The 27,543-nt window shown below is 46.7% G+C and overlaps 1 protein-coding gene across 1 annotated transcript; it reads right to left on the bottom strand.

Moving 5' to 3' along the window:
• Positions 1-359: 359 nt before the first annotated feature.
• Positions 360-27,543, bottom strand: GJA1 (gap junction protein alpha 1). The gene is made up of 2 exons (XM_078648469.1): positions 27,415-27,543; positions 360-5,714 (listed from the first exon to the last, which is right to left on the bottom strand). Exon 2 carries the CDS (start codon positions 5,696-5,698, stop codon positions 4,550-4,552), a length of 1,149 nt encoding a protein of 382 aa, XP_078504595.1. The 5' UTR covers positions 5,699-5,714; positions 27,415-27,543; the 3' UTR covers positions 360-4,549.

Genomic DNA, 27,543 nt, shown 5'->3' with positions numbered 1-27,543 from the left:
CTCCTACAAGGTGCACGTGCGGTCGCGTGGACTGGGAGGGATTCCGCGCACAAGCCGTCCTCGATTCTCCGGCAGCCGTCTCAGTCAGGAAAGATTTAATTTCGAACAGGCCCTATTTCCCAGAATCCTTAAGGCGTTGCTGTGCACTAGGAGATTTAGAAGTTTTGCCATCCAAATAAAATGTGTAAAATAGGCACCACGTGGCCCTGCTGAGGTTTGAAGTATGCAAACTGTTTGAAGTGGTTTTCTAATCTGCTTGATGTTTTTGCATACTGTATTGAGACACGGAAAAGAATGAAGAAATAACCTAATAACTTAATGCAAACAACCCTATTCACAAAATAACGGAGAGAAAATCGTTATACTAAAGTAAAACTTTATTGACTAACAAACACTCTGCATTGACAAACAAACAATCAGAAAAGACCAGAATTTGATGGACACTGACGGTGGACATGCAACAAAGTTGGACTCAGCAAATTTATGCGGAATGTCGGACACATGAGTCTAAGGTAAGGATGACATCTGTTCATCTGTGACATTATAGTGAAACTTTTTCACCAACCTCCTTCGCCTTTCCGTTCGCCTTACCAGCGATGAGATTGTAAAATGGCAACAGATGTTGTGTTTCAAATAAATTAATTGCATGTGAAGAAAAAATCCGTCCGCCTCATAATGAATTCCAAACAAACTTAAGTGCAAACATCAACACAGCTGAAGTCCCCCAGAAACATTTAACTGTGAAAAAGGCCATCCCGCCTCTCTTTTGCAGTCAGGTTTATGTACAGTACAAAGTGAACACCCACGCAAACGAGTTACACGATCAGTAACCCTTACACCCATGTAGCGCAATCAATATTCCAGCAGAAAAAGCAATTCTTCTAAATTTCTCACAGTAATCACCCAAGTGAGTCTGCTTACAGTACTAAAAACTCTATCGAACAAGCATCAGTGTATTACTTCTTACTAAAGAGAAGCCACTGACGCCAGGAATGGCATTACTGCTACTTAAAGAAAACCAAAGAAAAAAAATCCCTAACCATAATCTGACTATGAGACAATATTCCACATTGGGCACATTGACAACATGTTAAAAAATAAAAAAAAAACACAGTTTTACATTGGCTTCCCTACCTGACTAAATAATAGCAAGTAAACACTATGGTCGGTCACAGATTGCAAAATATCCAGGTGGCATGTCTGTCCTTGCCCCATGTCAGTTGCACATGCTACATACAGGTTCAGCGTCACTGGAGAGCCATTGCAATGCATTGTCTTGAGCGGTACGTTGATCCAGCCATTCTGCTCAATATGGATTCGTCCAATATGGAAGTCCAGCATGATAAAATGGCTGCCGTCATGTGACCAGGGGGAATGCAGTCTGTGCTTCTTAAGGCTTCCCATATGGAGGATGTCCAGAAAGACTTTGTTCGAATCAGATCATCGCTATCAGAGTGTGTGGTGTCAAAGACGGAATCCAAGGGCACGCATTGAGGCAAAAGTCATTGCAGGGACGCGAAGTTGCTGGCATTCCACCAACATATAGAAAGTCAATTCACCTAGAAGGAAAATCTGATTTTGCTACATGTCAACAATGCCAGGCCAGATTCTTGTAAAGTAACATACACATTGAAAAGTACAGATTATGGTTACACACAATCATTGTGAATTTCAATATAACTCAAAGATGCTCAACTCAAAAGTGCAAATCTCAAGAACGGAATGTTTATAACTGGTAAAGTTGTCAGATCTATAGGATTATCCACTTGATGCAAACTATAATCTTTAGGGCTGATGCTTTCAGAGCAGAAATATTGAGCGATGCTTGATGTCTCATCCCGGCTCCCTTTTGAGCCAGTCTGTGCCACAAAATTACAGCGATCTCAGCACCTCTGAGACCAGCACTCTCATCAGCATTCCCAGTCATTAAATATTTTAAGATCAAAATCATACTCAGGTCATTAAAATACAGCCTAGCTGGTGCATCTTGTGCAAGTGGCTTTTCTCCACCGCTGGCCCAATAAAAAAGTTATTTTTAGGCATTTGCTGAAGGCTGCACTAGAAGGTTTCTGCCTGGCTGTGGTCTTTCCTCACAGGGGGCCGTGGATAATGTCACTTTGCTGCTTCCACAACTGATGAGTCTAATGGTTATAACCATCTATGTAAGGCATGTCAGGCATGTCACAGGGCAATCTGAAGGCTATCGAGGCATGTCCCCATTACTGATTCAGGCCATCAAGAGAGCTCTCTCTCTTTCAATAAGATTCCCTTGTTCTAATTAATGTGTAGGATATCTGGTCCCAGAATAATCTGCATAGCAGTGAATTTCAGAGACTCCTGTGTCTTGTATGTTTTAAAGGTACCATCCCCTCCCAATTATCATATACATGCTATATAATACTCATCTTCACCCTATTTCTTGTCAGACAAAGACATTTAGAAACTCTGGAGTTATGGTTTTCCCCGGGGTTCTAACACAATCTGATCAGCTAAATTGAATTAGAACCCAAGTACCCTGGTTTCACTCAACTTCATAGTCACCCGACCCTGTCTCTTATCTTCTGTGGACCTTGAGCCACCATATTCAAGGGTGCTTAGGAAAAGGGTCATACAGTGAAAGCAAGGCCATATCCACTGCTGTGTTGTTACCCCCCAACCCTTCACCCCGGGACATCTTAAGGATTTTGGGGACCCTGGGCCAAATGTTTTTGGGGGGGCCCTGTGCGGAATAGCTTTGAATTTAAGATATAATTTCAGTCCTTTCATGCACTGTTTGGCCAGGTCAATGATTGTGCACAGCCACCCTTATTCAAATGTTAAATGTGTTTACATCTAATATTCAAGGATTGTGATGAATAATATTGATGCGAATAATCTATGTGACACCCACCTATTTCTCATATATGAGGTCCTGTTTTGATCTAAAAGAAACTTTTGTATGGATGTTGCATTAAACATAAACACAAGATTTCTCTGCAAAATGTTCTTAATAGACTCTCACCCAACACACATATTAAAAATAAATTAGTTGTAAACAGTATCTAGAACCATCTGTTTAAGAATTATTAAAGGTCACAAGGACAAGACTTTCTGCAGAACAGAGCTGACTCTGTTCTGCAGGGGGCCCTCTGAAAGGCTGGGGCCCTGGGCCAAAGCCCACTTTGCCCATGCCTTAAATCGTCTCTGCCTTCACCTCTAAATGGAGGGATGCTATCCAGGGATTGACATGATGTTTGAAACCCAATTATCTCTTTGCAAGTTGAGGATAGATTGGTCTAACAAAATGCCATGCTTCTTTCAAGAGAGAATTTTTCAGACATGTCTCCCTCTTTGCATCGTGTTCAAAAACAATTTAGTGGGGTCATCTATGAGAAACAAGAGGTCTCTGTCCTCCTGACTTTCTGGGCAGATATGAGAAAGGCACAGGAACTTAAATCTCTCAAGTCTGAAAGTCAAAGTTTCTAAACTTTGGCATCAGACTTTAAACTGTAATGGCACTGGTTTGAGAACCCGGCTAGGAGCTGGACAGATCCCCTAGTGGTCTAGTAAACTTGCCAAGGCTTGTTGGTTGGTAACTGGCATATTTAATGTACGGAACTGACACTACACTCCTACTATGGTATGTGCACAACATCTCATTTTAAAAGAACAGGACTTATTCTTTGCTAGAACTTGTCATTTTAATTAACCCGCTCCTGTCTAGACTGGTGGTACAATGGAAGTCTTACATCATTGCAGGACACTGTTTAAATTTTAAATCCGACCAAAAAACTTTGAACGCTAGAGTAGAAAAGAAGGCCACGGTGAATGCTACCAGCTCAGAAACAACATGCTTCAAATTGACAGACAAGAGTACAGAGATGTCTTCACTCAAAATGGCGGCTGCTGCTTCTTTCGGGAAAATATCGCGACGCTTTATTCTAACTTTGAGTCATCACGGAAAAAAGCATGTGAGCTGGTGTGTCACGTGCCATAATGTTTTCCTAGAAATGCTTAAGATGCAGGATGTACAAAGCCGAAGGTAATCACTGCCCCTTCCTAGTATCCCGCACAGCTTTACATTCCACCAGACACTGAAATGGGAGGCCTCTATTTCCTCTTTTCGCCTGGTTTGCGTATCATTAGGCTCTGGAGCGGAGAGCCCCTCTGTGTGCAGTTAATCACTTCCCAACATATGGAAGTCGTTTTGTACCCTTACTTTGAAAGTGGTTTGCTGCCTTTCATCCTGACGATAGTTCTTTCAATGTCTTGTGATACTGGACACTCTTCACGAGCACCCTAAGCCCAGAATCCCACACACTCAGCTCTACAGCATTTCTACAACAATGGGAGAAATGGGCATTGTCTTGTCTTGAGTCATTTTAGTGTTTACTCTCTTTAATTCGTTACTGCAAAACAAATGTGTACCTCCCAAAACACAAACAAAAGTTCTGTAGTGTCTTTGCAACGGGTCTCCTTGCTGAGACTGTTCAGTACCACGCTCACTGGATCAGACCAAGGCGTCCTCTGACCCAGTATTTTTCACTGCTAGGCTTGTAGGCGCGAGGGTCTATATCTCCAGGTCGTCCGGTCGAGGCCTACTGCTGGCGTGGCTGCTGGCTCGGCTTGGTGGACGGTGGTCAATGATGGCCATGGGCTGGAGCTCATGCCCAGGAGATATTTTTTTTGTATTTTGACCATCATCAGGAAAGTCAAAGGGCTGAGCGTGAGAGTTAGAGATGGTGCTGCCGGCCTGCCCCAATCTGTTCTGCTCCGCGCTGTAGTTGGCCCAGTTCTGTTCACTGGCCTGCTTGTTGTAATTGCGGCAGGACGAAGCATTCCTGTCACTGGTGACAAGCTTGTACCCTGGAGGGGACATGGGAGACAAAGGGGCAGTGGGTGAAGAGCAGCCATTGAAATAAGTGTACTTTTGGGTTCCACAGTCTTTGACGGGGCTCACCACGGCACTGGCAACAGAGTAGGGATCGCTCCTCCCTTTGATGCGATCCTTGACACTTTTGAAGCAGACATAGAACAGTTCGATGATGTTTAAGCCAAGGGATACAAGAGATACCACCAGCATGAACCAGATGAAAATTGTCTTCTCGGTGGGCCTTGAGAGGAAGCAGTCCACTTTATGTGGGCAGGGTTCTCTTTCGCATTCGTAAATGGCACTCAGACTAAAGCCATAAATGTACCACTGGATGAGTAGAAATCCCACCTCGAATATAGATTTCAAGAAGATGCTTGCAATGTAGGTGTGCAACAGCCCCCCACGCATCTTAACCTTGCCATGCACTTCCAGGCCATATTTGAATTTCTTAATTTCAATCTGCCTAAGGCGAAGGTTTATATCAGCTTCATCGTTCTGGATCATTTTGAGCTCCTCACTCTTCCTGTTGAGCTTCTCCTCCTTCCGCATCAAATAGAAGACATGAGCTAGGTACGCCAGGGTCGGCGTCGAGACGAAGATGATCTGCAGCACCCAGAACCGCACATGGGAGATGGGAAACGACTTGTCGTAGCAGACGTTCTCACAACCGGGTTGCTGAGTGTTGCAGCGGAAGGCAGACTGCTCGTCTCCCCAGGCGGACTCCACTGCGGTGCCCAGGAGCAGGATCCGGAATATGAAGAGCACAGAGAGCCATACCTTCCCTCCAGCCGTAGAGTAGGCCTGAACCTTGTCAAGGAGCTTCCCCAAGGCACTCCAGTCACCCATCCTTGCCAAATGCTTCCTACAAGAACAATGAAAATGTGGTACAGTCAATATTTTACACATTTAAAAGTATAACAGGAAAAAGAAGTAGGCGAAGGAATGATTCGGAAGACAGTGGAATAGGAAATTTGGTGAACATTTACACTGTAGAAATGTTTGAGCTTCAGATGTTAGATACACTGGTTATAGCAAAGCCAAAAGCCTTGGATGCAAATGCTGTATAATCATTGCCTGCAAGATGAGCAATAAGTTCCTTTTGCAAAGAGACCTTGTGTTTACAATTATTTCACTTACCTGTTTCAGTTTTTCAAAAATAATAGCAAGCGAATTAGCATATAGTATGTGTACATTACTATGGGCCTTATTATGAGTACGGCGGTGCTGGAACCGCCATACTCACGGTGGCGGTGGGACTGCCACAAGACCGCCGTCTCCGCCAGAATCCCGCGGTGGTGGTGGTGTGGAAAGTGGTTGATTATGCTGGCGGTGCCGATGGCTGCACCGCCAAGCATATTACGACCTGCATTTCCACCGCCCATTTGATGGCGGGGACCCCACCATGAAAGGTATGGTGGAAATGCAGGTATCTGGGCAAATCTGCCTATGGAGTTGTGTCCCCCTACAATTGCACCTTCATGCATGCACTCTGTGGCATGCACATCACGGTGCATGCCACACATTGCGCATACGTGCTGTAGGCTCTCTCACAGCATCGGTATGCTGTTTAGGCTCTCCTATGAGTCTAACATACCTGCCGCCATGACACCGCCGTCGCACCGCATGCCCGTCCTGGATTTAACTCATAATCCAGCGGGCAGGTTCACCACAGGCTTGGTGGTTTTCCTGGGACCGTAGCAGAGGAGGTCCTGCAGGAATATTGCCAAACTCGTAAGTAGGCCCTAAGTCACAACGAAAGGTTCACCAGGCCATGGTTAACCATTGTCCTAACAGTAACCAGAGGTTGTTCTCTTTCTGAAAAATGTAATTGTAATTGTTTCAAACCTTTCCAGAGAATATTCCATAATGAGTTGCAGACGTATGAATGTCCTCACATTTAGCTGCTATGTGTTATCCTTTAAGTATATGAAGTAGTACTCCTGAAGCAAAAGGCATTTAGGAGTAGGTGAAATACTGCTCTTGGAGATAAATGCTTTTACAAGTATGGGAGTGAGAACTCCAGGAGAAAAAGGGCATTGATGAGTATGTTAAGTAGTACTCCTGGAGCACAAGGAATTTCTGAGTATTTGCCATCGTGCTCTGCAGTAACATGCATTTATGAGTATGTGAAGTAGTACTTCTGGAGTAAAAGGCATTTAAAAGGGTGTGAAGTAGTACTCCTGGAGTACAACTTGATGCACTCATGCATGTCTTCGTGAATTGCCCCTTTTGGGTTTGGTTCTACCTTTTAGTAGCAGTGAGATCCAATTTTAAGGTCCCAAGACTCAGAATCGCTGATGTTTATTACATTTAAGGTGTGTGTGTACAACCACTTACTCGTCAAGTCTATGGAACTATAGTGTGTGACAGAGAATATATTTCACAGTTTTTTCTGCATCCAAACTGGTGTGGCTCCTGAGAGGCAGATTGGCTCCAGAGACATTGACAGATATGGACATTGGGTGACACAGGGAAACAGAAGGAGACACTGGAAGACACAAGACAGCAAAGAAGGACATTGAGTAACAAAGCGAGAAACTAGGTGACACAAGCGGTCGAACTGCATTAAAAAAAGTATGGGAACCATGATGCTGCATGCAGTGGGATGGGGTTAGTGAGCGTTGGGGTGGAGTCAAAGGTGTGGCTAAAAGAAAAATTATTCTGTAAATTGTTTTTGGTCTTTCACTGTAAGGTAGCTACATATAAAATAACATGCAGCTTTAATTACAAAAAAATAAAATATCTTGTTAGTAGGAAATGCACTATTGTGCATTATGAAACCTCTATTCATTAAGGCACTGCAGAGGTCTGTGTATGTAACTAGAGAGCCATATAATTAATTCTTGGTTGTTGCAGTGCAGAATAGTGACTTGTGTATTTTTAGTGCTGTGAGGTCACAGCCTGTGACAGAAAGCACTCTGAATATGTAAGACATTATTTTGAACTTATATTACACACAATATAAAATAGACATCCAATAAAATGTGCAAAACGGTTTAAGATGAAATGGTGCTTTCAAGATATAGATTTTAGCAATACCAAGACTGTACATAATGTCATTTTTACATTATCCTCCCTTCAACACCTTCAGGCGTAGTAAGCACTATATAAATAGAATTACAATTAAACGCACGCACTTCACAGCTCAGTTGTTAACTCTTTCAACTACCACTCAAAAAGAATAAATCTTTGTCGCTTCAAGTGATTCAATCAATTAAAGCCAATATAGACTCCCAAGTGCCCTTTATATTTGCAGATTACCCTCTACATTTGCAGATTAAGGTCCTCCTTATGGTGTAGGTCGGAAAGCATTCTGACTAACTCATTGTCGGAATCGGTTCCGACCGACTCAGGGTCAGTAAGTCCGATCGACCGATTACGTGTTTCCAAAGACCGTTCGTCAGACTCGCATTTACTTAAATGGGAGCATGTGTTCCGACCAACAACACAGGCTCCCATTGAAAATGGGGTGGTTGCGGAAAGTCTTGCACCCTGTCGCAGGGCCCCCATGGTGCCTGCCACATTGTTCATGGTTGGAAAGATGGGTACCATGGGTACCACTACAGGCCACAACAAGAGGCCTCGTGGTAAAGGGGGTCATGCATCGGGTCCCCAAAGTCAGTTTCCGACAGCCGTTTCATGTCAGACAGACCAATTCGGAAAGGCTGTACGTCCGTCGGAAACGCAGTCCGTCGACCTGTACGATTCGGCTCCGACCGACTTGGAGTCCCCAAATACCGGTCGGGACCGAGTCGGAAAGACCGAATGGTTACCTTCTGTTGTAATCGGTCGGTCAGAAATGTTTCCAAATCGCTCAAAAGCATGGGTTCCGACACGGGTTAGGAATATCCAAATGCCGTTTGGAGGCTTTCCGCCCGATATCGCAATGAGGCCTTAACTTGTGGTGCACATTTGCATTTCTTTCAGGCAAGCAGGGACCCTATCAGGAAGGCTTGTTTAGCTGTCTGCCTGGCTTTGGCTGCACAGCACAGGAGACTAACTGAATGACACTTCAACTAAAGCATTTAACCTCATGGATGCTGAAGACCTCCCTCTCCTGTGCTGGGCCATAATGTTAATGGGTGTGGTCATGACGAGCTCAGCTCGTCATGAGCACCCTAGAGGTATATGCATCGAAAGGGTTAAACTATCAGAATTAACCGTCCCGGTACAGTTGTCTTTCTACAAAAAGTAGGGAGATGGTTTTTCACAAATCAAAAAAGTATGGATATGTCGTGCCCCTCTGATCCCGCCAATGACAACACAAGATATGGGCTCAGAGGGACACTGGTTGAGAAAGAGGGTCTGGCATAAATGCACTTATATATTGAGCGATGTGGAAATAGCAAGACACAGTCACTAGAAAATGCAGGGAGGCAAGGACGTCTAAGAATGGAAAAAATTAAGATACTGACAGAGCCTCATAAAAATCCACCAGGAGACATACAATATACGGGGAGAAACAGGGAGAGAAGAGGGTCAGATACTGAGTATCAGGAAAACACTGAAATATGCTCAGAATCCCTTGGAGATACTGGAAAATCCAGACACAACGAGCAGGGGTGAGACAAAGATATTGGAAAACTCAGGGAGACTTGGACACAGAGGTAGAGACATTGAGAGACACAAGGAGACAATCAGAGAGAGAGAGACATGGAAAGATCTGGGTCTGGAGAGACAACACAGGGAGAGTGGAGATATTCTTTCACGGGGAAACCGTGGGAAGAACACTCAGACACAGGGAGAAACATTGTGAGATATTGAGAAATATGAAGTGACGCAAAAAGATATGGGGAGGCAAAGGTCCTGCGTTGGGATCCAGAAGATACTGCACAGCACAAAGAGCAATGTAATGTGAGACAGTGCTTAATTTGTAAAACAATAAATGCCAGGGCCTAAAGTTCAGCTCCGTGGCCCACGACAGGAATTATGAATATCGAGGGGTCGAATTCCTGCCTGTTCTTGATTCCACCTCATGCCTCTCTCATTCCCCACCACTGTCACTTTATCTCACTTTTAAGGGTTTTTTTCAGCCCTGCTTTCTCCCTTTGCCACTGGTTTTCTGTCTCTCTTTCCCTCTTTTGTGTGTTTCTCTCTCTTGCTCGGGGTAGAAGTCTGATGAACAAAAAAAAGTGGCGGTACCCAAAAAAATGAGTGCCATGGGGCACCCTAGCAAGCACCGGCTCAAATTAAGCACTGCTGTGAGACATAAAAGACACAGAGACACATGGGTTGATACTGGGAATACAAGATGAGACTCCGGGTCATGCTCATTTTTCAGATAGACGAAGATAGATATTGGGCCCAGCCAGACACACGGACGCCTACTGGTCCCAGAATCTAACACCGCACTAGGATGTGGAAGCATTGACGGACACACAGGGGGGAAGGCTCTGATTGCATCACCCTTCAGTCACATGCAAAGCTTTCACAGGATATGAATCTGCCTGTGCCATACAGGCCCAAGGGGGGATTTCGTTTTGTATTTACGCCACTTATGCAGCTCTGAGTCTGGATTCTCATTTAGTGAACATTTACTACTGACTACATATTCTTGGCATAAATTGATGAGGTCCAAAATATTCCTAGTTGTTTACCTCACGTTCAGTACATTTGTAAAACTTGCAGCTTTGTCAAGCATTTCCTGCTGGGTAGTCTGTGTTCTTTTTGGACATCCTGATATGTTTCACAGGAGTAATAACTTCTCCAGTTTCCTCTTCTCCACTCCCACCCACGTGCGCCATCCTTTTCGGCACTGCGAGAACGTCACAATATTTTTTCACTAGGGACCCAGCTGTGACTAGGAAGTGTATGCAGAAAGGCAGCTTAGTTTAGCCAATGGAATCCTGTAGGGGTTGCCCGTGTGGCACAGCCGTGCTCACATCTGGGGTCATTAAACATAGAAGATGCACATACCAGAATATTATTGCTTTAGGATGTGGAATTTTAAAACCAAGCTCCTTCTCGACGTCTGACGTCGACTGGCTTCTGTAACCAGGTCCACTTAACAACACTAACAGAACTGCGTGTTTTACGACCAGACGTTTAGGCCGCGCTGCCTCTGTGCACGATTGTGAAATGAACCGTGCGTATGTCTCACAGAAGTCCGAAGCAGCAGCGTCGCGAGGGCATCTCTGCTAAATGCAACGCTGTTAAAAATAAAAATAAAACAAAAAGCAGAAAAAAAAGGCACAGACTGTTTATCACTTTTAAGACAATGCTTTCCAGGGCAACCATTTCCGTGACAAGCAGGGAATACGCAGGGGTCAGTGTAGGACTGTTCTGTGTGTATTTATAGATATATTTCAGGCTTGTCTTTGAGTTTTAGAAGCCATGAAGCAAGACTCACCATAGCAGCGCCAGAAAAGAGAGAGAAAATTAAACAAAGACGGTGACCCACTGCCTAGTAGATGAGCGTGCCTCCTGAGAGCAGCCACGCAACCCTCCTGGTTACTCTCAAGTTATTTTAGTTGTAAACTAGGACCTTCCTGTTCATAACAGACCCTCATGACATATCAGCCTATGCAGGATCACACGGTTTATCAGCGTGCTTTACAGGTATGCAGGGGTTTAAGTGCGAAGAAAAAACTGGGGGGTCTCTCAAAGGGGCGTGGTCAATGTACTTAAGGGCGTGGCTCAAAACACGCAAGCTTAAAATCTGTATTTTGCATAGTGTGCCGCCCGACTCATATTTTGCGGTTTCTGTCATTGCATCCAGTTATATGATACAAGTAACCTCATACCTACAACAAGTCATTACTATTGGCTTTGTCAATGGTTGTTAGTTGCATTAGATAAATAAGCAGCCACTATGCCTTGTATATAATATTGAAAAAAGCTTCCACTTAAAGCCATGGTGACACCACGACAATGTTGCTGCTCCTGCGTTTTAAAAAGAGAAGGGAAATCCAGTGAGAAAATTACTCTCGTTAAATGATTTCCCTTCACCCTACAACGCTCACGTGGCATGATGTCATGCCATAACTTCTCCACTAGTGGAAGTGAGCAGTGTGAGCCCGCGCACATCGATGTGCCTGCTGTCACTGCAGTACGGGGAAAAAATGGACCGCCTGTGCCAGGGCACAAAACAGAGCCTGATAGAGACCCGTTTTGAGTCCCTCTTTAAAAAACTGACGTTGCTCAGCACCGGTGAGACCCGGCCCACTTAAATCCCTGCAGGTATGTGTGTGCACATATAGTGAACTCCTGCAGTGCAACCTGATCTTCTTGCATGGTCATGTTTGGGACTTGTACTGAGGCCAAACCAGCTTCTCTGTTCATCCCGGCAGGGTTGTAGAGTGGGATTTTGTGGAGTCATTTGCATCTGGGGCCGTATTACAAACAGTGCCCCAGGGGTGCTAATTTTTGGTTCCTCCTGGGCGCTGTAATACTACAGTAGCGGCTGCAGAGAGTTGAGCAGCACCTTCAGTAATATGGATAGTGCTGGTGCACATACGTTGCCTCATTTGTATGAGGGTGTGGCTAGATGCCAATAACGGAAACACCCTGGGCCATATTTATCAATATTTGATGCAGTGCCAGGCAGCAAGACAACTTGCTGCATTGGGCTGCGTCAAATAGAGAAAGCAGAAATGCACCATATTTACAATGATAGGGTGCATTCATACTCTCTCACTGCGCTGGCGCACAATGTGCTGTCTAGCGCCAAGGCAGGCACTCTTACACCATGGTGCAATGCTGCCTGCATTGCATACAGCCTTGTTTTTGTACAGGAAGGAACATCTTCCTGCCCAAAAAACAATCCACAGAGGATTTTTCCTTTTTCTAAATAGATGTCCTGGTATTTAGAAGAAGGTAGGGCGAGTATTTGAATTACTGCATTTTCTGTCACTTACACATGCACTTCTCTAGTGAAAAATTGACTTAATTAACCATGAAACTGTGATGGATCAGCCTCCTGCAAGCAGCACAGCAGGAGCTCAGCTGCACCCTAAGTGTGTTGCCCCAGCAGAGGGGAGGTGGATATTGGGACTGGAAGGAGGTCCTACAATAGATAAATCACCCTGCGTATTACGGATGTAGGCACAGAGGAAAAGAGGACGTCAAGTGGCACCCTGACTATGGTCTCCCAATAGGTGGTACACAGTCAGTGTCCCCTCCCCAGGGCTCGAGTCGGGGTACCACGCGGGTGGACGGCGTCCCCTCACTTATTTTACCGGGTGGACACCGTCCCCCTTGCCAAACAGCTGGACTTCACTCTTTGCCCTCTCTGGGATGAGATCGGAGCTCACAGGACGCTGCACATGCGCTGGCTTCGCAGATGCAATCGCATCTAAGGGGTGAGCGAGGGGAGGCAATGAGCCCGATGGTGCAAGCCACCTTTCGTGACGCCACTTCCTGTTGTGACGTCACTTCCGGTGACAGCGTCCACCCACATCTTTTTTTAGGACTTGTGCCCTGCCCCTCCCCCCCAGAGAACAGCCCTCTGGAGGGGCATAGAGGGTCCCATTGAGCCCCCCTAGATATCCCTCAGAAGGCAGGTGCAATCAATCTCTGCACCTGCCTTTAGGGAGTCCCCTGTTCTCCTGTTCAAGTGAAGTCATGTGCCCCCTGCACAGTGAAAGAAGGATTGGCTGCTTCAATCAGTCGGTCGCCCTTTCACTCCTTCTCCAGGTGAGTGAGGGACTGCATCTGCCTGCTGGGAGATGTTTTTAGGGGACCCCCTCTTCACCATAATTGTGGCATAAATGAATGTGCCCCGAGTGGGCTGGGTATGCTCAGACGTGAGTCCCAGGCTCTCCACACCACTGGAGTCAAGCTATCCAGGCTGAATGAAGCCTGATAGCCAGAAACCGGTCCTTGGATGCTTGATTCCGGTCTGGGAAAGACATGGCTTGGTAGTTCAGACTGGACTGTTCCCATGAGGCACAGGGTCAGAGCTGATTTGCATATAGCCAGTGTCTAACCCAGGGTGGTGTGGAGTACAAAAAACAATGGATTTAGGCCCAGATCCTTGAACTGGGGTGAATGTATGACATTGTTCTACATTCTGTCCATCAACTGTGTTTTTTGCAATTTTCACCCCGAGTGGGCTGGGTAGGCTCAGACGTGAGTCCCAGGCTCTCCACACCACTGGAGTCTAGCTATCCAGGCTGAATGAAGGCTGATAGCCAGAAACCGGTCCTTGGATGCTTGATTCCGGTCTGGGAAAGACATGGCTTGGTAGTGCAGACTGGACTGTTCCCATGAGGCACAGGGTCAGAGCTGATTTGCATATAGCCAGTGTCTAACCCAGGGTGGTGTGGAGTGCAAAAAAAGATGGATTTAGGCCCAGATCCTTGTACTGGGGTGAATGTATGACATTGTTCTACATTCTGTCCATCAACTGTGTTTTTTGCAATTTTCACCCCGAGTGGGCTGGGTATGCTCAGACGTGAGTCCCAGGCTCTCCACACCCCTGGAGTCAAGTTATCCTGCCTGAATGAAGGCTGATAGCCAGAAACCGGTTCTTGGATGCTTGATTCCGGTCTGGGAAAGACATGGCTTGGTAGTTCGGACTGGACTGTTCCCATGAGGCACAGGGTCAGAGCTGATTTGCATATAGCCAGTGTCTAACCCAGGGTGGTGTGGAGTGCAAAAAAACAATGGATTTAGGCCCAGATCCTTGTACTGGGGTGAATGTATGACATTGTTCTACATTCTGTCCATCAATTGTGTTTTTTGCAATTTTCACCCCGAGTGGGCTGGGTATGCTCAGACGTGAGTCCCAGGCTCTCCACACCACTGGAGTCAAGCTATCCAGGCTGAATGAAGGCTGATAGCCAGAAACCGGTCCTTGGATGCTTGATTCCGGTCTGGGAAAGACATGGCTTGGTAGTTCGGACTGGACTGTTCCCATGAGGCACAGGTTCAGAGCTGATTTGCATATAGCCAGTGTCTAACCCAGGGTGGTGTGGAGTGCAACAAAACGATGTATTTAGGCCCAGATCCTTGTACTGGGGTGAATGTATGACATTGTTCTACATTCTGTCCATCAACTGTGTTTTTTGCAATTTTCACCTCGAGTGGGCTAGGTATGCTCAGACGTGAGTCCCAGGCTCTCCACACCACTGGAGTCAAGCTATCCAGGCTGATGAAGGCTGATAGCCAGAAACCGGTCCTTGGATGCTTGATTCGGGTCTGGGAAAGACATGGCTTGGTAGTTCGGACTGGACTGTTCCCATGAGGCACAGGGTCAGAGCTGATTTGCATATAGCCAGTGTCTAACCCAGGGTGGTGTGGAGTGCAAAAAAACGATGGATTTAGGCCCAGATCCTTGTACTGGGGTGAATGTATGACATTGTTCTACATTCTGTCCATCAACTGTGTTTTTTGCAATAAATGAATGCGCCTCCTGGTGGCCTCTTTGTCTCTGTGCCTATATTGTTTGCATCCCAAAGCAGATGCAAATTGTTTCCGTCATTTGCCTAGAGCTATGCCCCCATGCCAGAAAGGGAATGCCTTCTTAAGGTAGCTCCAAGCGCGAGCACTCTATGTGTCCAGACGCTGTCCGTATTACAGAAGGTGCAACAGAAGCATCTATGGCCCCTTCTTTAATACTAGAATGCCCCAGAGGCGCAGAAAACAGTTGCACATGCCCCTCGGGCCACTGTCTCTTATGCGATCCTTTTTTTTAAATTTTTATTAATAACCTAACAAAACAGCATTGCTATTTAAAGCCACCCAAGCCCATGTTATTCCCTACGCAGGGGTGTAATGCAGGCCCCTGCAGTGCTGAAGGGGAGGGGGGGGCTTATTCTTCAAGGGGCACTCCACTCAAGCTAAAGCCAATCAATATCTTATAGATATGGGACCCGCACTCCCTGCTGCAGGAGGGGGTCCCATCATTATGCATTATGCATTATGCCACTGTATATTATGCCATATCACTGGGAAGGGTCGTTTCCTATCTAATTAACACTGTAACTGAAATTACAGTATGGTGTGCTATGTTACATTATGTTACGATAGGGGAACTGTATAGTGCCGTAACTGAGAGGTCGGCGCATTGTTTGCCGACTTGCATCTTCACTGTCTTGGTTCTGAGCTGGACACTTGACCATGCCCAACTGGTGTGACCGAAATAAGTCAGCAATGGTTGAAGCACTGGAGAGCCAGCAGTGAAAAAGTATTTATTTATTTCCATGTTTTACATAGTGCCCACATGTTGCCAAATAATCGAATCAAAGCACTCAGATACGGCCATAGCACTCAAATGCTTGGGTTGGAAGCCAGGTGTCATCAGCACCGTTTCCTGGACCTGTCAGTGAGCAGAGGATCTGGGTCAGTCCATAAACGAGGAGGTGGGGGTAGTCCGGGGACATAAAGCAGGCCTCAGGACTATATCTGTGACATATGGGAGTTTAAGGGGAAACTTTACATATTTTGCATTACATCAGAGGTGGCCAAAGTGTTGGCGGATGTTCCAAAATGCATCCTTACAGAGGGTCAATTTGAGGGCCTTTTGAAGGCAGGTGGCACAGCAGAACGCTGAGACAGGCTCCCCTTTGCACCCCAGGGAAGCCCTGCGCTAAGATAATTGTGCTTCTATTCCCTAGAGAACAGTCTTCCAGTATGGAACATTTGCAAAAATACATCAAGAGGGTGCAATAAGCATTACATTGTACAAGGAATGCAAGATGCATGGCTTGGGCGAGTCAAATTGCACAGCAGTAGTGGCGTATCTACCATTGGTGCAGCAGGTGCAGTGGCACCGGGTGGCGGGGCCGACTGAATCTCAATAGTTGTTTGATTTTACTGCGTCACCTGCAGTTAGAAGAGCCGTTTTCCGTCCTTGAACCAGGGCATCCTTACTAGCTCCCGCAGGGCAGCCATGTTCTAAGTGTTGTGCTTAGGACAAACTCGTGTGTATTTACCTAGAATGGTTTTTGTTTTTACCTAGAATGGTTTTCCACTTCCAGTCCAATTACTTCGCAGTTGGAGCCTGCCAAATTGACCCAAGAACTTCCCAGAAGAGAGCGGGGCCACGGAGTGCCTGGCGGAATCTGCTGTGTTTGCGCCTTCAGCTGGTCACAGGTTGTGATGACTGCTGAGGCGGAAAGAGGGCCGGGAGAGGTCAGGCGGCTGCTATAATGGCGGCCCTTCAAACACGAGGGGCTTGTTGGGAAGCCAGTGTTCCGTGCCCTCTTTCTGCCTTAGAAACGAATGGCTTAGTGATTGGGCAGCCTTCCTGAGAACCTCGCGCCCTGCCAGGGGCGGCCGAAGCCAAGAGAGAAGCTCTTTGTGCACATGGGCAGGCTGTGCCAGGGCTCCGAGTGGCCTGGTACTGTCAAGCTCTTTAATGCTGCCAGTAGTTGTGCTCAATTAAAGGGCCGGCGCGAGTTCTCCTCATGAAGGCCGCAGAAGCTTCCAGCAGCTTCTGCCTGCGTCAGTTGTTTATTGACCACTCTTCATAGAAAGACTGACGCACTCTGAGTCGCAAGGACTGTACCATTCGAGTTAGACGAAAGGTGTGAAGAAATCTCACTGGGGCAGTCCTAGACTTTCTGTCAATGAACCCTGGGACTTTTCCCTCAGATAGGGCTCATAGTGCGTGCATGTCTGTCAATAGTGTAAAGCAAAACGATTTGAAGAATATGAGGGGATCCAGTGTCCCCTATGGTAAAGATATTCATTGGAATCAGGCAACGGGGGCCCTCTAAACAGGTTGAGGGCCACATGAAGGGTTGAGGACTCCCCTGTGACATAGGGGCTGCAGGGGCTGTGTTACCCCCCTGATGCCAATCCACTCTACCCCTGTGCACACTGCCGCATTCTCACTTTGGCTGCACCTTGACCTCTTCAGTGGAAAAGCCCATTCCATAGTGACTGGTTAAGACTGTGTGTGGGGTTCTAAAGTTAGCTGTGCTTCTTCTCACCCCAGCACCCAGAAATGTCTGATCCCATATGCGACATATTGCATTGCTGGACAACATTTCAACGAATTGATTCAGTTTTAAAACCCGTTCACAGAGAGAGCAACGGGGGTGGTGGATCATCAATTTTGATTGCATGTTCATTGTGGAGTCACCGATCATAACCGCTATTTGACTTGTCACAAAATTTAGCTGGTGTGATGTAAGTTTTCCATTTTAGCCAAGTTTATACTCAAACCCGGTCAACATCCTCTCATAGGCACCATCCAAGCAAGGCAAGATGAGCCAGTGATTGCTGAACAACTTTATGAAATGACCTTTGACTGACAGTCTAGGGAACAAGCCATTACTCTGAACTTGAACTTGTGAAAGTCAAACTTTGGGCACCCCTTAATAAATGTGTGAATACCCACAGCTCCACTTGCGCCTACGTGCTGCAGTATAATCCCCTGACACATAGCAGATGGGGTGTTGTGTTGGTCGAGTTGGGAAGGAGTGTTTTGTGTGCAGTTTAGACAGTTCATGTGCTGTTTGTTTTCTGTAGCATATTAGTGTTTCAATAAGGTGTTATTGCCTAGAACTGTGGATAGTGTTGGAAAGCCCCACACACCTGAACCGTCGCATCTCCTTCCACCAACTACCCAGATACCTCCACTCCGTAAGATGTCTACTCGCACACATCCCACATATACATCGAACCAGATCAAGAGGACAAGCGTTCTCTTAAACTGCTCCCAAATTGAGGAACGGCCTCCTACTCTATCCTCCTCCTCTTTTCTTGAATTCCGCAAGGAGCTGAAGACCTGGCTTTTCAATTAACCAACCTCCGACAGGCAGTGCTAGGGACACGCGCCTGCTCAGCACCAGCATACCCATGTCGGTAAGAGTGAGCATTACAAGTACACATTACATAAGGCCCAGCCAACCGCTGAAAGCCATGCATAAGAGGCAAGCAGGGAAGGGGAATAATATCATAACTCTGATCAAAACATAAATCAAAAGCAGTTCAGTGAAGTTCTTATATTTTTTTTTAACAATTCAAGTTTTTCCTTTCACATGATCAACTGACAAAGAGAAGATGTGTCAGAAGCCGAAAGAACCTTGTCATTTAGCACTGCCAGAGTGGGTGGGTGGTGGACTGCTGCTATCTCTGAAGTTTGCTTGTAGGTAGCAGCAGTGGCGGAAGACGAAAATAGTAGGGCCCTAAACAGAATGAGTTGAAGGTCTCCCAAGATTCCGATCTGTCACAAATACTCATAGTCCTGAGGCTGAATGGGGGACACTGAAGGGTGGAGCACAACGGCACAGCTTGGGCTGTAGGAGCCTACACTACACCCCTGAGAAGCAGAGCACAGCAACAGAAAACTTGTGGCCTGGTTCCAGGGCCACATTCATTGACATTCACTCCATGACCACAGAGGAAAATAGAGTGGAAAAGTTTTGACCCACACCACGTACTCCTTTCTGAGAGGTGCTAAAACTGGTGCCTGAAACGATAGCAGTAAATGCTAAACAACAGTTGATGGACAGAATGCAGAACAATGTCATACATTCACCCGAGTGCAGAGATCTGGGCCTAAACCCATTGTTAGCTGGCCAGTGTCTGCCCACAGGATAGCATCTGTATTTCCCCATGAGATGTGGTACCCTGACATTTTCTTCAACATTGGACAGGATATGCTATTTGTAAATGCAAGATGGAGTCTTCCGGGTTTGGACTGGCCTCCAGACAATCTGGCAGTACCAGGAGGGCTAATCGGATAAATCAGTGTATGGGCTGTTCTGTTGGTTGCTTGTGAGCCTGTTTTATGGCCTGCAGGGATGACTTTGACTGTTTATTTCCGGATGTTACTACAAACATTTCCTGCAGCAGGCACAAAGGTGTGCAGCGTGTCTTTACAAATTCAAAACTGCCCGGATTTGCTGAACATGGGCACCTTCTGCGGCTATCTGATTTGTCAACTGGGGACATTTTTAGGTTGAGCCCGGGCAGCGCATGCGCTGCTCTGCTGGGCATGCTGTATTCGAGTATGGAGTTGAAGCTCCGCCCACTCTATGTCCATATTTTTCATTGGCTTGTGTCATTGTCCTTTGTAAATGCTGACTTCTGATTCATTAATAGGATTGTTAGTCCCTCCTTAGTACTGCCTTGTCTTCATTAGTAACTTCCCATGAGGACTGGCCCTTTTACTTCTGTTGTTACACAATATATCTGTAAGCACTATTTTCTTTAATGAGTTCCTCCTACTGCAAGCACGAAATGCTTCCCTGCACCATTCAGCCTGCCATGCGCGCTTTTACTTTCTGATCAGCCAGGGACAATAGGGCCACTTCTTTGAAATGAATTAGTTCTCTCAAAATCATAGTCAAAGATAGCTTTATTCGATTTTACGTATTACAAATCATAAAAGCAGATACAAAAGACAATAAAAATACATTACAATGAGAATTAGGTCTCTCATTTACAAGAGTTTGAGCTATTGGCATTGTAAATGACAATGCCTTTATTTAAGAGTTAATTATCAAAACATAAATAAAAGGCATTGTCATTTACAATGCCAATAGCCTAAACTCCCGCAAATGTGAGAACCTATTGCTTTTCAAATGCTTGTTATTTTGGTGCGTAGGTCTATTTTCTATCTTTGCCCGACCCTGGTGGTTCCCTAGGCGGGATCCTATTCTTTCCTTACACTGGTAACAGCCCTTCCAGTTCCATTTAAGGCCTGGCACGAGGATCCAGTGAGGGACAAACTGACTATGCTGCGATTCGAACCCGCGACCCTGAGGCAGGCGAAGCGCGCGCCGCTAATTCTGAACACGTGTGGATGACGTGCCCCCTGCTGACGTTCTCGTGCTGCTCCCTGCTGTCATATCCTATGATAAGAGGCAGCTCGCGTCGCCAGGCCTGCTGCTGTTATTCACAAAATAGTACAAAACCTACCCGCTGAGTGGCTGGGCTATCAATCAGCCGCGAAGTCTTCCTTCCTATTCCGCACTTAGCACAGAAACCCAGTTTCCTCTCCCTGGGGCTGAATCATTTTCTTCTTGTGAGGTTCTTGCATGTCGCACTCGAAACTGAGCTTTTGTTTCCATTCCTTTTGCTAACCCAAAAACTGTGTTTACAGCAGTATGTGGCAAAATATCTGAGAGAAGAGCACAGAAAGTGTTCGGCAAGTGAGACTGAAAAACATTCTTGCTTCAGTTTCCTATGTAAAATACATCATCTCTTCGCTTGAGTCAGCGATTTGCAGTGTCTCCAAGCAGCCCTTCCTACCAGCTTTCACTTAATTTGTAGTGTGTAAGGGAGTAAATGTGGGGTGAACCAGGCCTGGCGTGGGCAGGGGACTGTGCGTTGTGGTCATGGGGGTGAATGGGTTGTTCACATTAGGTTGTGTTTCAACAGAAGGTGAGAGAGCTGTCTTTCGGGGTCACGTGCATACATTTGTGTAGTGCTTGAATTGAAATATGAAAGTGCAGGCGCTCCTTGGCCCAGAGCACCTGCCTGCTGCTGAGAAGTGCGGTACTTTCCCATTAAAAGCATTGGAGCAGTGCTGAGAAGTGCGGGAACTATCCCTTCCATATTAAAGAAGTACAGGTACTGAGTACCTGATAGCACCTGCCCATTTAAAGCCCTGCATGCGTGCTGCGTTCAAGGGTTTGTCTTTGTCTTGAGGGTCATGTGTGAGAGGGTGGGGGATCATGAGCAACAGAGGAGGATTGTGCTGGTGTGGGTATGGCTATATGGGGCAAGGGTGGCTTTGTTTGTAGGATAGCTGTGAGTCCTAATACAGTGGGTTGCAGGGGTAGCTACCCTTGTGCAGGGGCACCAGAGCCCAGAGGGGCCCATAAACCCAGATAATTGCAGTATTTTACCACCCCAACAACATTTAGAAGAGCCATTTCCCCTGCTTTCTCATGACATCCTTGCTACACTACTGGTGCGCAGCTGTGTGGGCACGTGAGTAGAGGGTGTTTGAGGAAGGCGAGTGGGCTGTGCATGGTACTGTGCTTGTGGGTCCGTCTTAGAAATGCTGTGTGTGGGGAGGAAGGCTACAAGCATGGAATGGAATGGAACGGAGCGGAATGGAAGCTTGGAATGTCCCCTAAGAGTGTGGGTGTATTTTATGGTCAAATGGGAGTGGTAGATAGTAGGTAAAAGCCAATCACTGAACTCCACTGCATACCACCAACTATGATGTCCGGAATGTCTCTGAACCCCCTTTTTAAGCACCAGTTCTGGTGCGAGCCTACAACAATCCGACCAAGAGTAAAACGCACCCAAGCATAACCTAGCCCCAAGTTTTCCCTCCTCCATCATTAGGAGGGGCAGAACACATGTTTACAAAAAGGTTTTTTTTCACTGCACAGCCCCTTGGCCCAGGTTCCACTGGGCTCACAGGCCTGCCCCTCCCCGTGATGGGCATGTGCTCAGGGATGGAACCTGCTTTCAGTCACGTGACTGACACTTCCTGGTGCAGGCCTTTCAGTCTCTGTTTGTGGAATGCCTCTGCAATGCGCATTTTTTAATGTAAATATCGAATGGAATAGTTTAACACCCATCCACAAAGCACTTGAATACGGTGAGGTATAGAAGGCGCTATAAAAACGTCAATATAATGTCAGAGTTCCTAAAAGAGTGAAATGTCACCCATAACTCCAAACACACAACATCTTCAACCTCCAGTTACAAAGAATTGCACAATACCTTTGCATGAGTTAAAATTGAAAAATGCAAGACATGGCCTGGAAACAGCATGACAATCTGTAACCCTCATGCATGACTAAAGTACTAACACTGGGCTCCCACAGGGTAGCGTGGCACCCATGCATAAAGTGCTAAAACGGGGGCAGTGAGTGCCATTTAAATAGTCATACCATAGTATAACTGCACACTCAGTGGCGGGGGAGGTAAAGCTCACAGCAACCTTCTTCGGGACATATTTACAAGCCCCTTGCACCGCCGGTGCGTCACTTTTAATATGTAAATAAGCGCCTTTGTGCGCATTATTGTGATCAGATGACAGAGAAAATGTGGCATCAATGGGAGACATGGCCAGGCATGTTTTAATCCATGCTGCCCTTGAAAAGCTGTGTGTGTGTTATTGATTTGTGCATAACTCACTGAAAACCTGGAATAAAGGAGTCTCATTTGACTGTCACGTGGAAGGCGTTATTCTTTCAGAAAATATGTTATTTAAAAAAAGAGTACACTGCGAATCGAAAAGCACCTTAAGGGGCTTGCAATTGTATGAAGATTTCCGTGAAATAAAGAACATGCTGATCCTGAAATCCCATGAGATTAGCTCAAGAGCAACTATTTTGCAGTCTCTCGTTGGGGGCAGCTTGGCCTGTTGTAAACCCTCCTAATGTACAGTGGCAGAGCAAGGGTGTCACTGTCCCTAATAAAGGCAGCTGTCTGGGCCCAACTGGCCTCCCAATTAGGTAGCAACTATACATTAATGTACTGATCAGAGCCATTGGAATTACACATTTTTTTCCACATCATTATAGATTTGCCGCATTTGCCACATAATCCATCATGGGATGCATAATCTCCAAATTTTAACACACACACAAAAAAAAATCTAGGTCGAATGGATCAAAAGTTACTTAAACGCGTCGATGTGTTGCCATGCAGTAGGAGGCCCTTCACAAAATTTGAATGGTCACCTTCCTGTTGCTTTTTTGCTGTATTTGGATGGGCAGACTAGAAGTGATGAGGTTAAACATTTGACCAGATAGTGTTAACATGTTTAAAAATTCGAAAAAGGTGAGTTAATATTATCACAAAAAGTGATGCATTACCCCACATAATTTGCCTTTTCTTGCCGCATGATTTAGTCAATCCTGCCACATAATTTGGTCCTTCCCTTTCCCATATATGCAGTGACCCTGGTTGAGATTATAATTCATTTATGGAATGGTCTGTGATGCCTGAGAGACGCGGGTCGGACCAGGCTTCTGCAGGTTTGTGACAGGTAACTACAATTGCCCAACTCACTAGTACTTATTTTAATAACTACAGCAGGGGAAATTGTATTGCAGATTTCTGCAGCGAGTGCATTTTTACTGGGAGGTTTGGCGCCCTCTGGTGGGCTCTGGATGGAGCAAACCTTGAGACGCTCACAGTGTCATTGGACGGTCACGCCTGCACGTCTGGAAACACAGAGCCCGCACCCTGGGCATATTCTGGGGGTTCTACGCCGCCAAACCAGTTCACGGAGTGTGGCATCCAAACGCAGGCACAACCATCTACTCTTAGACCTAGCAGCGGAATATTTAATAATAACAATTGCTCTCAGCCCGGAGAGCGAGGGACACTGGCGCTTTGTGGAAGACGGTGCTCCCCGCTGCAGATACCTGCTCAGAACAATTCTCATTTCAGACGTTTCACAAATTGAACAGTTGAGTGGCCCATCAAGGCGCAAAAGTACAGCTGCAGACTACAGTGTGCATCAGGCACATTGACACACTGAGCTATCTCACTGTTACCTCATGACCAAAAACGCACAAATGGCGAATAAAGTTCCTAGCCTTTACTTAAGGCCCTTAAGTGGAGTATGGCTTGAGAAAGGACAGTGCTTTCCACCAGCAACGACAGCGAACCAGGGGGCCCCAAAGCCCCCTCGGTACAAGGGGATGGACACCCTTCAGGGGGTCCGCATTCAGTCTCAGGGTTATGAATATCTGTGACTGACATTTGGTAGTCGCACCCACATTAACCCCCCTCCCCCACCCCCCCACCCCACCCACACACGCACACACACAACCCCAAAAACATTTTCTGCCGGGGTGGGCTCGCATCACTTTAAATTACACCCCAGCAGCGAGCAGTCACCAGGCAATAACCTTGACGTATGTGAGGCGTGCGAGACTAGGCGTTGTGTGAGGTGTCATACGATGAGTCAAGGGGAAAGCAGGGCTCTGACCCAAAACGGACTGACTCCGAATCACAGCCCTAACCACTATTCCGGAACTTCCTTCCACATCAACAATCACTGGACCAAAGAGGGGATATTGTCATTGATTGGCCAATATCCCATCCAATACCACTGGACAAAAGCGTGACTAAGAGTCTTTGATTGGTCAATATCCGATCCAGTGAATCAATGGAAATTCCAATAGACGCCACATAAACCATTTCCCATGTGTAAAGCTAGTGACAACGTGTTTTTCCGATGGCCCTTGAATATTACCCATCTCCATGGTCGGTCGATCTGTCTGTCTGTCTAACTATCTGCCTGCCTAACTATCTATCTATCCATTCGCTAATATAGTGCCTTGCGCGCCTGCACGTCCAGGTAATTCATGTCGCTCTAGGCAGAAGTGAGGGACTGATGGCTAGCTTAAAGAAGAGGCAGGCATATCTTTTTAGATCAGAAGGTTTCTGAGTGTAGGGGACTGTCTCCAAACAGAGTGTCCCATGAGGGTTATTCCACATTCTTGGGGAAGGCATAAAGACATAGCGCCTTCCGCTCTACTGAGGTGTGTGACTGGGCTGGAAAATTCGTTGGGCATAAACTAGTGTCTGTCTGGAGGTCATGTTTCTCTCAGATGGAGCGTGTCGTGCACTCTCCCGTGGTTCTGAGACCCGGGCTTGTACTATTTTATCTACGATCTTCGCGAAGGTTCTAGGTTTACAAAGTCAGGTCCGGGCTCTTGTTTCCACTAAATCCGTCGGAATCCATGTAGCCCCGCATCATGGTGTAGGAGTTAAACAGCCACTGCTCAATTCACAGCTGAGATCGGGGCAGGGCCAGTTCAGCCCTTCATGCTTCAGGGGTCGATTAAGAGGATATCGAAGAGTTAAGTAATTTACAACGTTACGGGCCTGCAATGCTGTGTTGGAAACAACACTGGTTCTCAGGAGTTCCATTGGGGTGAAAGCACTCCCGAGCAGAACGCACACCCGGAGTCATTGTCGACAGATATGTGCTGTCAAGTGCTCAGTATGCAGAGGGGCACACATTGCAATGCACATCGCGCGAGGTGGGGGAAAGTGCAGCAGCATGTAATACCCTGCCTCGAGTGCTGCGAGGAGGGCCTGGGGTCCAGAGAACGGATGTGAGTGTAAGTCACAGGCGTTGAGACAAAGCGCCTGCTGAGGCGCTATATGCGGCGTTGCCTACATATGAAGCAAAAAGAAGAAAAAAAACAGCCCATGCTGTTGGGGCACGTGGTCCGATGCTTACGTTTTGTAAGTGAGGAAGTCAGACACCTTAGTTAAGAATCCATGCAGCTCCAATTGAACACACCGTGTGGCCCTGGGCTAAGTAGTAATACATTACCCACTCCTCTCCCTGCTAAAATTCGGACCACCGCAGAAATACACCGAAACGTTTTTAAACCGAGAGTTACGTTCTGACATAAAAACGGCACTGCGCACGTTGCACACTCACAAAATCGGTATCTCAGTGCACAGTGCACCGGTTCCGGTGCGAACTGAGATTCGCGCGTTGTGTTCAACATGGCTGTTGTGTAAAGCCTTCTTCGAGCTGTTATATAATAGAACGGGGGGGGGCAGGGGGTAACTGACATGGATTGACAGGAAAGTAAAACTGTTTGCCCAGTCTGGCCCTTTGGCTGGACCGGTGCCAAGAAGCTAGACTCCACATATCTTTCAATGGGACCACCTCACGCTCCATGGGGCTACCTCAATCGTCCAACGAGGCAGGTGTCCCGTGGACCTGAACGGGTTACCTTACCCTCCTTGGAATCACGTACGTCACTGACCCACCGACAGAGGTGTATTCAATGGTACTTCCTCACGCTCCTTGGAATCACCTCATTCACCCATCACGTGAGGGGGGTCGCCAAAGATCTCCACTGGTAGCACTTCGCCCACGGTGGTGCTACCTCACCTCCCTGAATGTTCTCATCCTCACAGGAGGCCGACTGACCCTTTAGAGTTCACTTAGCCATGATGGTGAAGTCACTTCAGGGGTTAAGTGGCAGCCCTGCTCGCACCATATACCGAGGAGGCGTGTGAGGGACGTATTTAATCATTATGAAGCCTCTTAAGGGTGAATGTAAATTGTGTTGACCTTTAAAGGTGAGAGGTCGAGTCACCCTGATGAGATAAACACTTGTGAGTTGTAGGTCACACTCGCGTGCATACATCTGCAGCTAGTGCACAATCCTCTGAGCTGTCTCAAAGAAATGTCAATAAAAAGGTGAAAAAGTTAAAGTGCGAGTCTTTGCTCAACTGAAAAAGGATGCGATATGTCTTGTATATCCTGACAAAACTTCCCTAAAAAAGTGGAGCAACAGTGCATAGACAGTCCATTTTAAAGCGGCCACCCACTGAATTTCGATGAACCTCTCGCACGCTGAATGAAACTCGATTGATGCTCCCAGAGGCCACCGTCATCGAAATATTCCTCACTCGAAGAAAAATTGTCAGAGTGGCACCCACTGCCTCAGTTTTTCCGCTTAATTTTTTTTCCAAATAGTATCCGGCAGTCCTGGGCAGCCCAGAGTCCGACAGGTCCTCACCGCGGCCGGGAGTCTCACTTCCAAGTCTCACCTCAGGCACAAAGCCACTCACAGGCTGAGGCAGGTGCCCGGCACTACAGGGACGGCGAAGCCCTCAGCTGATGTTGCGCACGTGCCAGCAGTGGAGAGCCTGCCACTCACAGAAAAGTTCAAGAAAGTTTTGCCGCTGAGGATAAAAGGCGTGAAACCTACCTTGACGGCCAACTGTGGCGCCGGGGGCAGGCGCTCTACTCCGGAGCTGCCTCTGTGCGCTTTAAAGGTCCGCCTTGTGTGCGCCTTCCTCCCTCCTCCTGCTCGGAGAAGTTCTAAAGCCGCTGAAAG

Source organism: Lissotriton helveticus, chromosome 6, assembly GCF_964261635.1.
Source record: "Lissotriton helveticus chromosome 6, aLisHel1.1, whole genome shotgun sequence".
In the NCBI taxonomy this organism is placed as follows: domain Eukaryota; kingdom Metazoa; phylum Chordata; class Amphibia; order Caudata; family Salamandridae; genus Lissotriton; species Lissotriton helveticus.
This window is presented reverse-complemented; position numbering and strand designations above follow the sequence as displayed.

Excerpts from the sequence above, each read along its gene's own strand:
- GJA1 (XM_078648469.1), bottom strand. The coding sequence starts at position 5,698 with ATGGGTGACTGGAGTGCCTTGGGGAAGCTCCTTGACAAGGTTCAGGCC.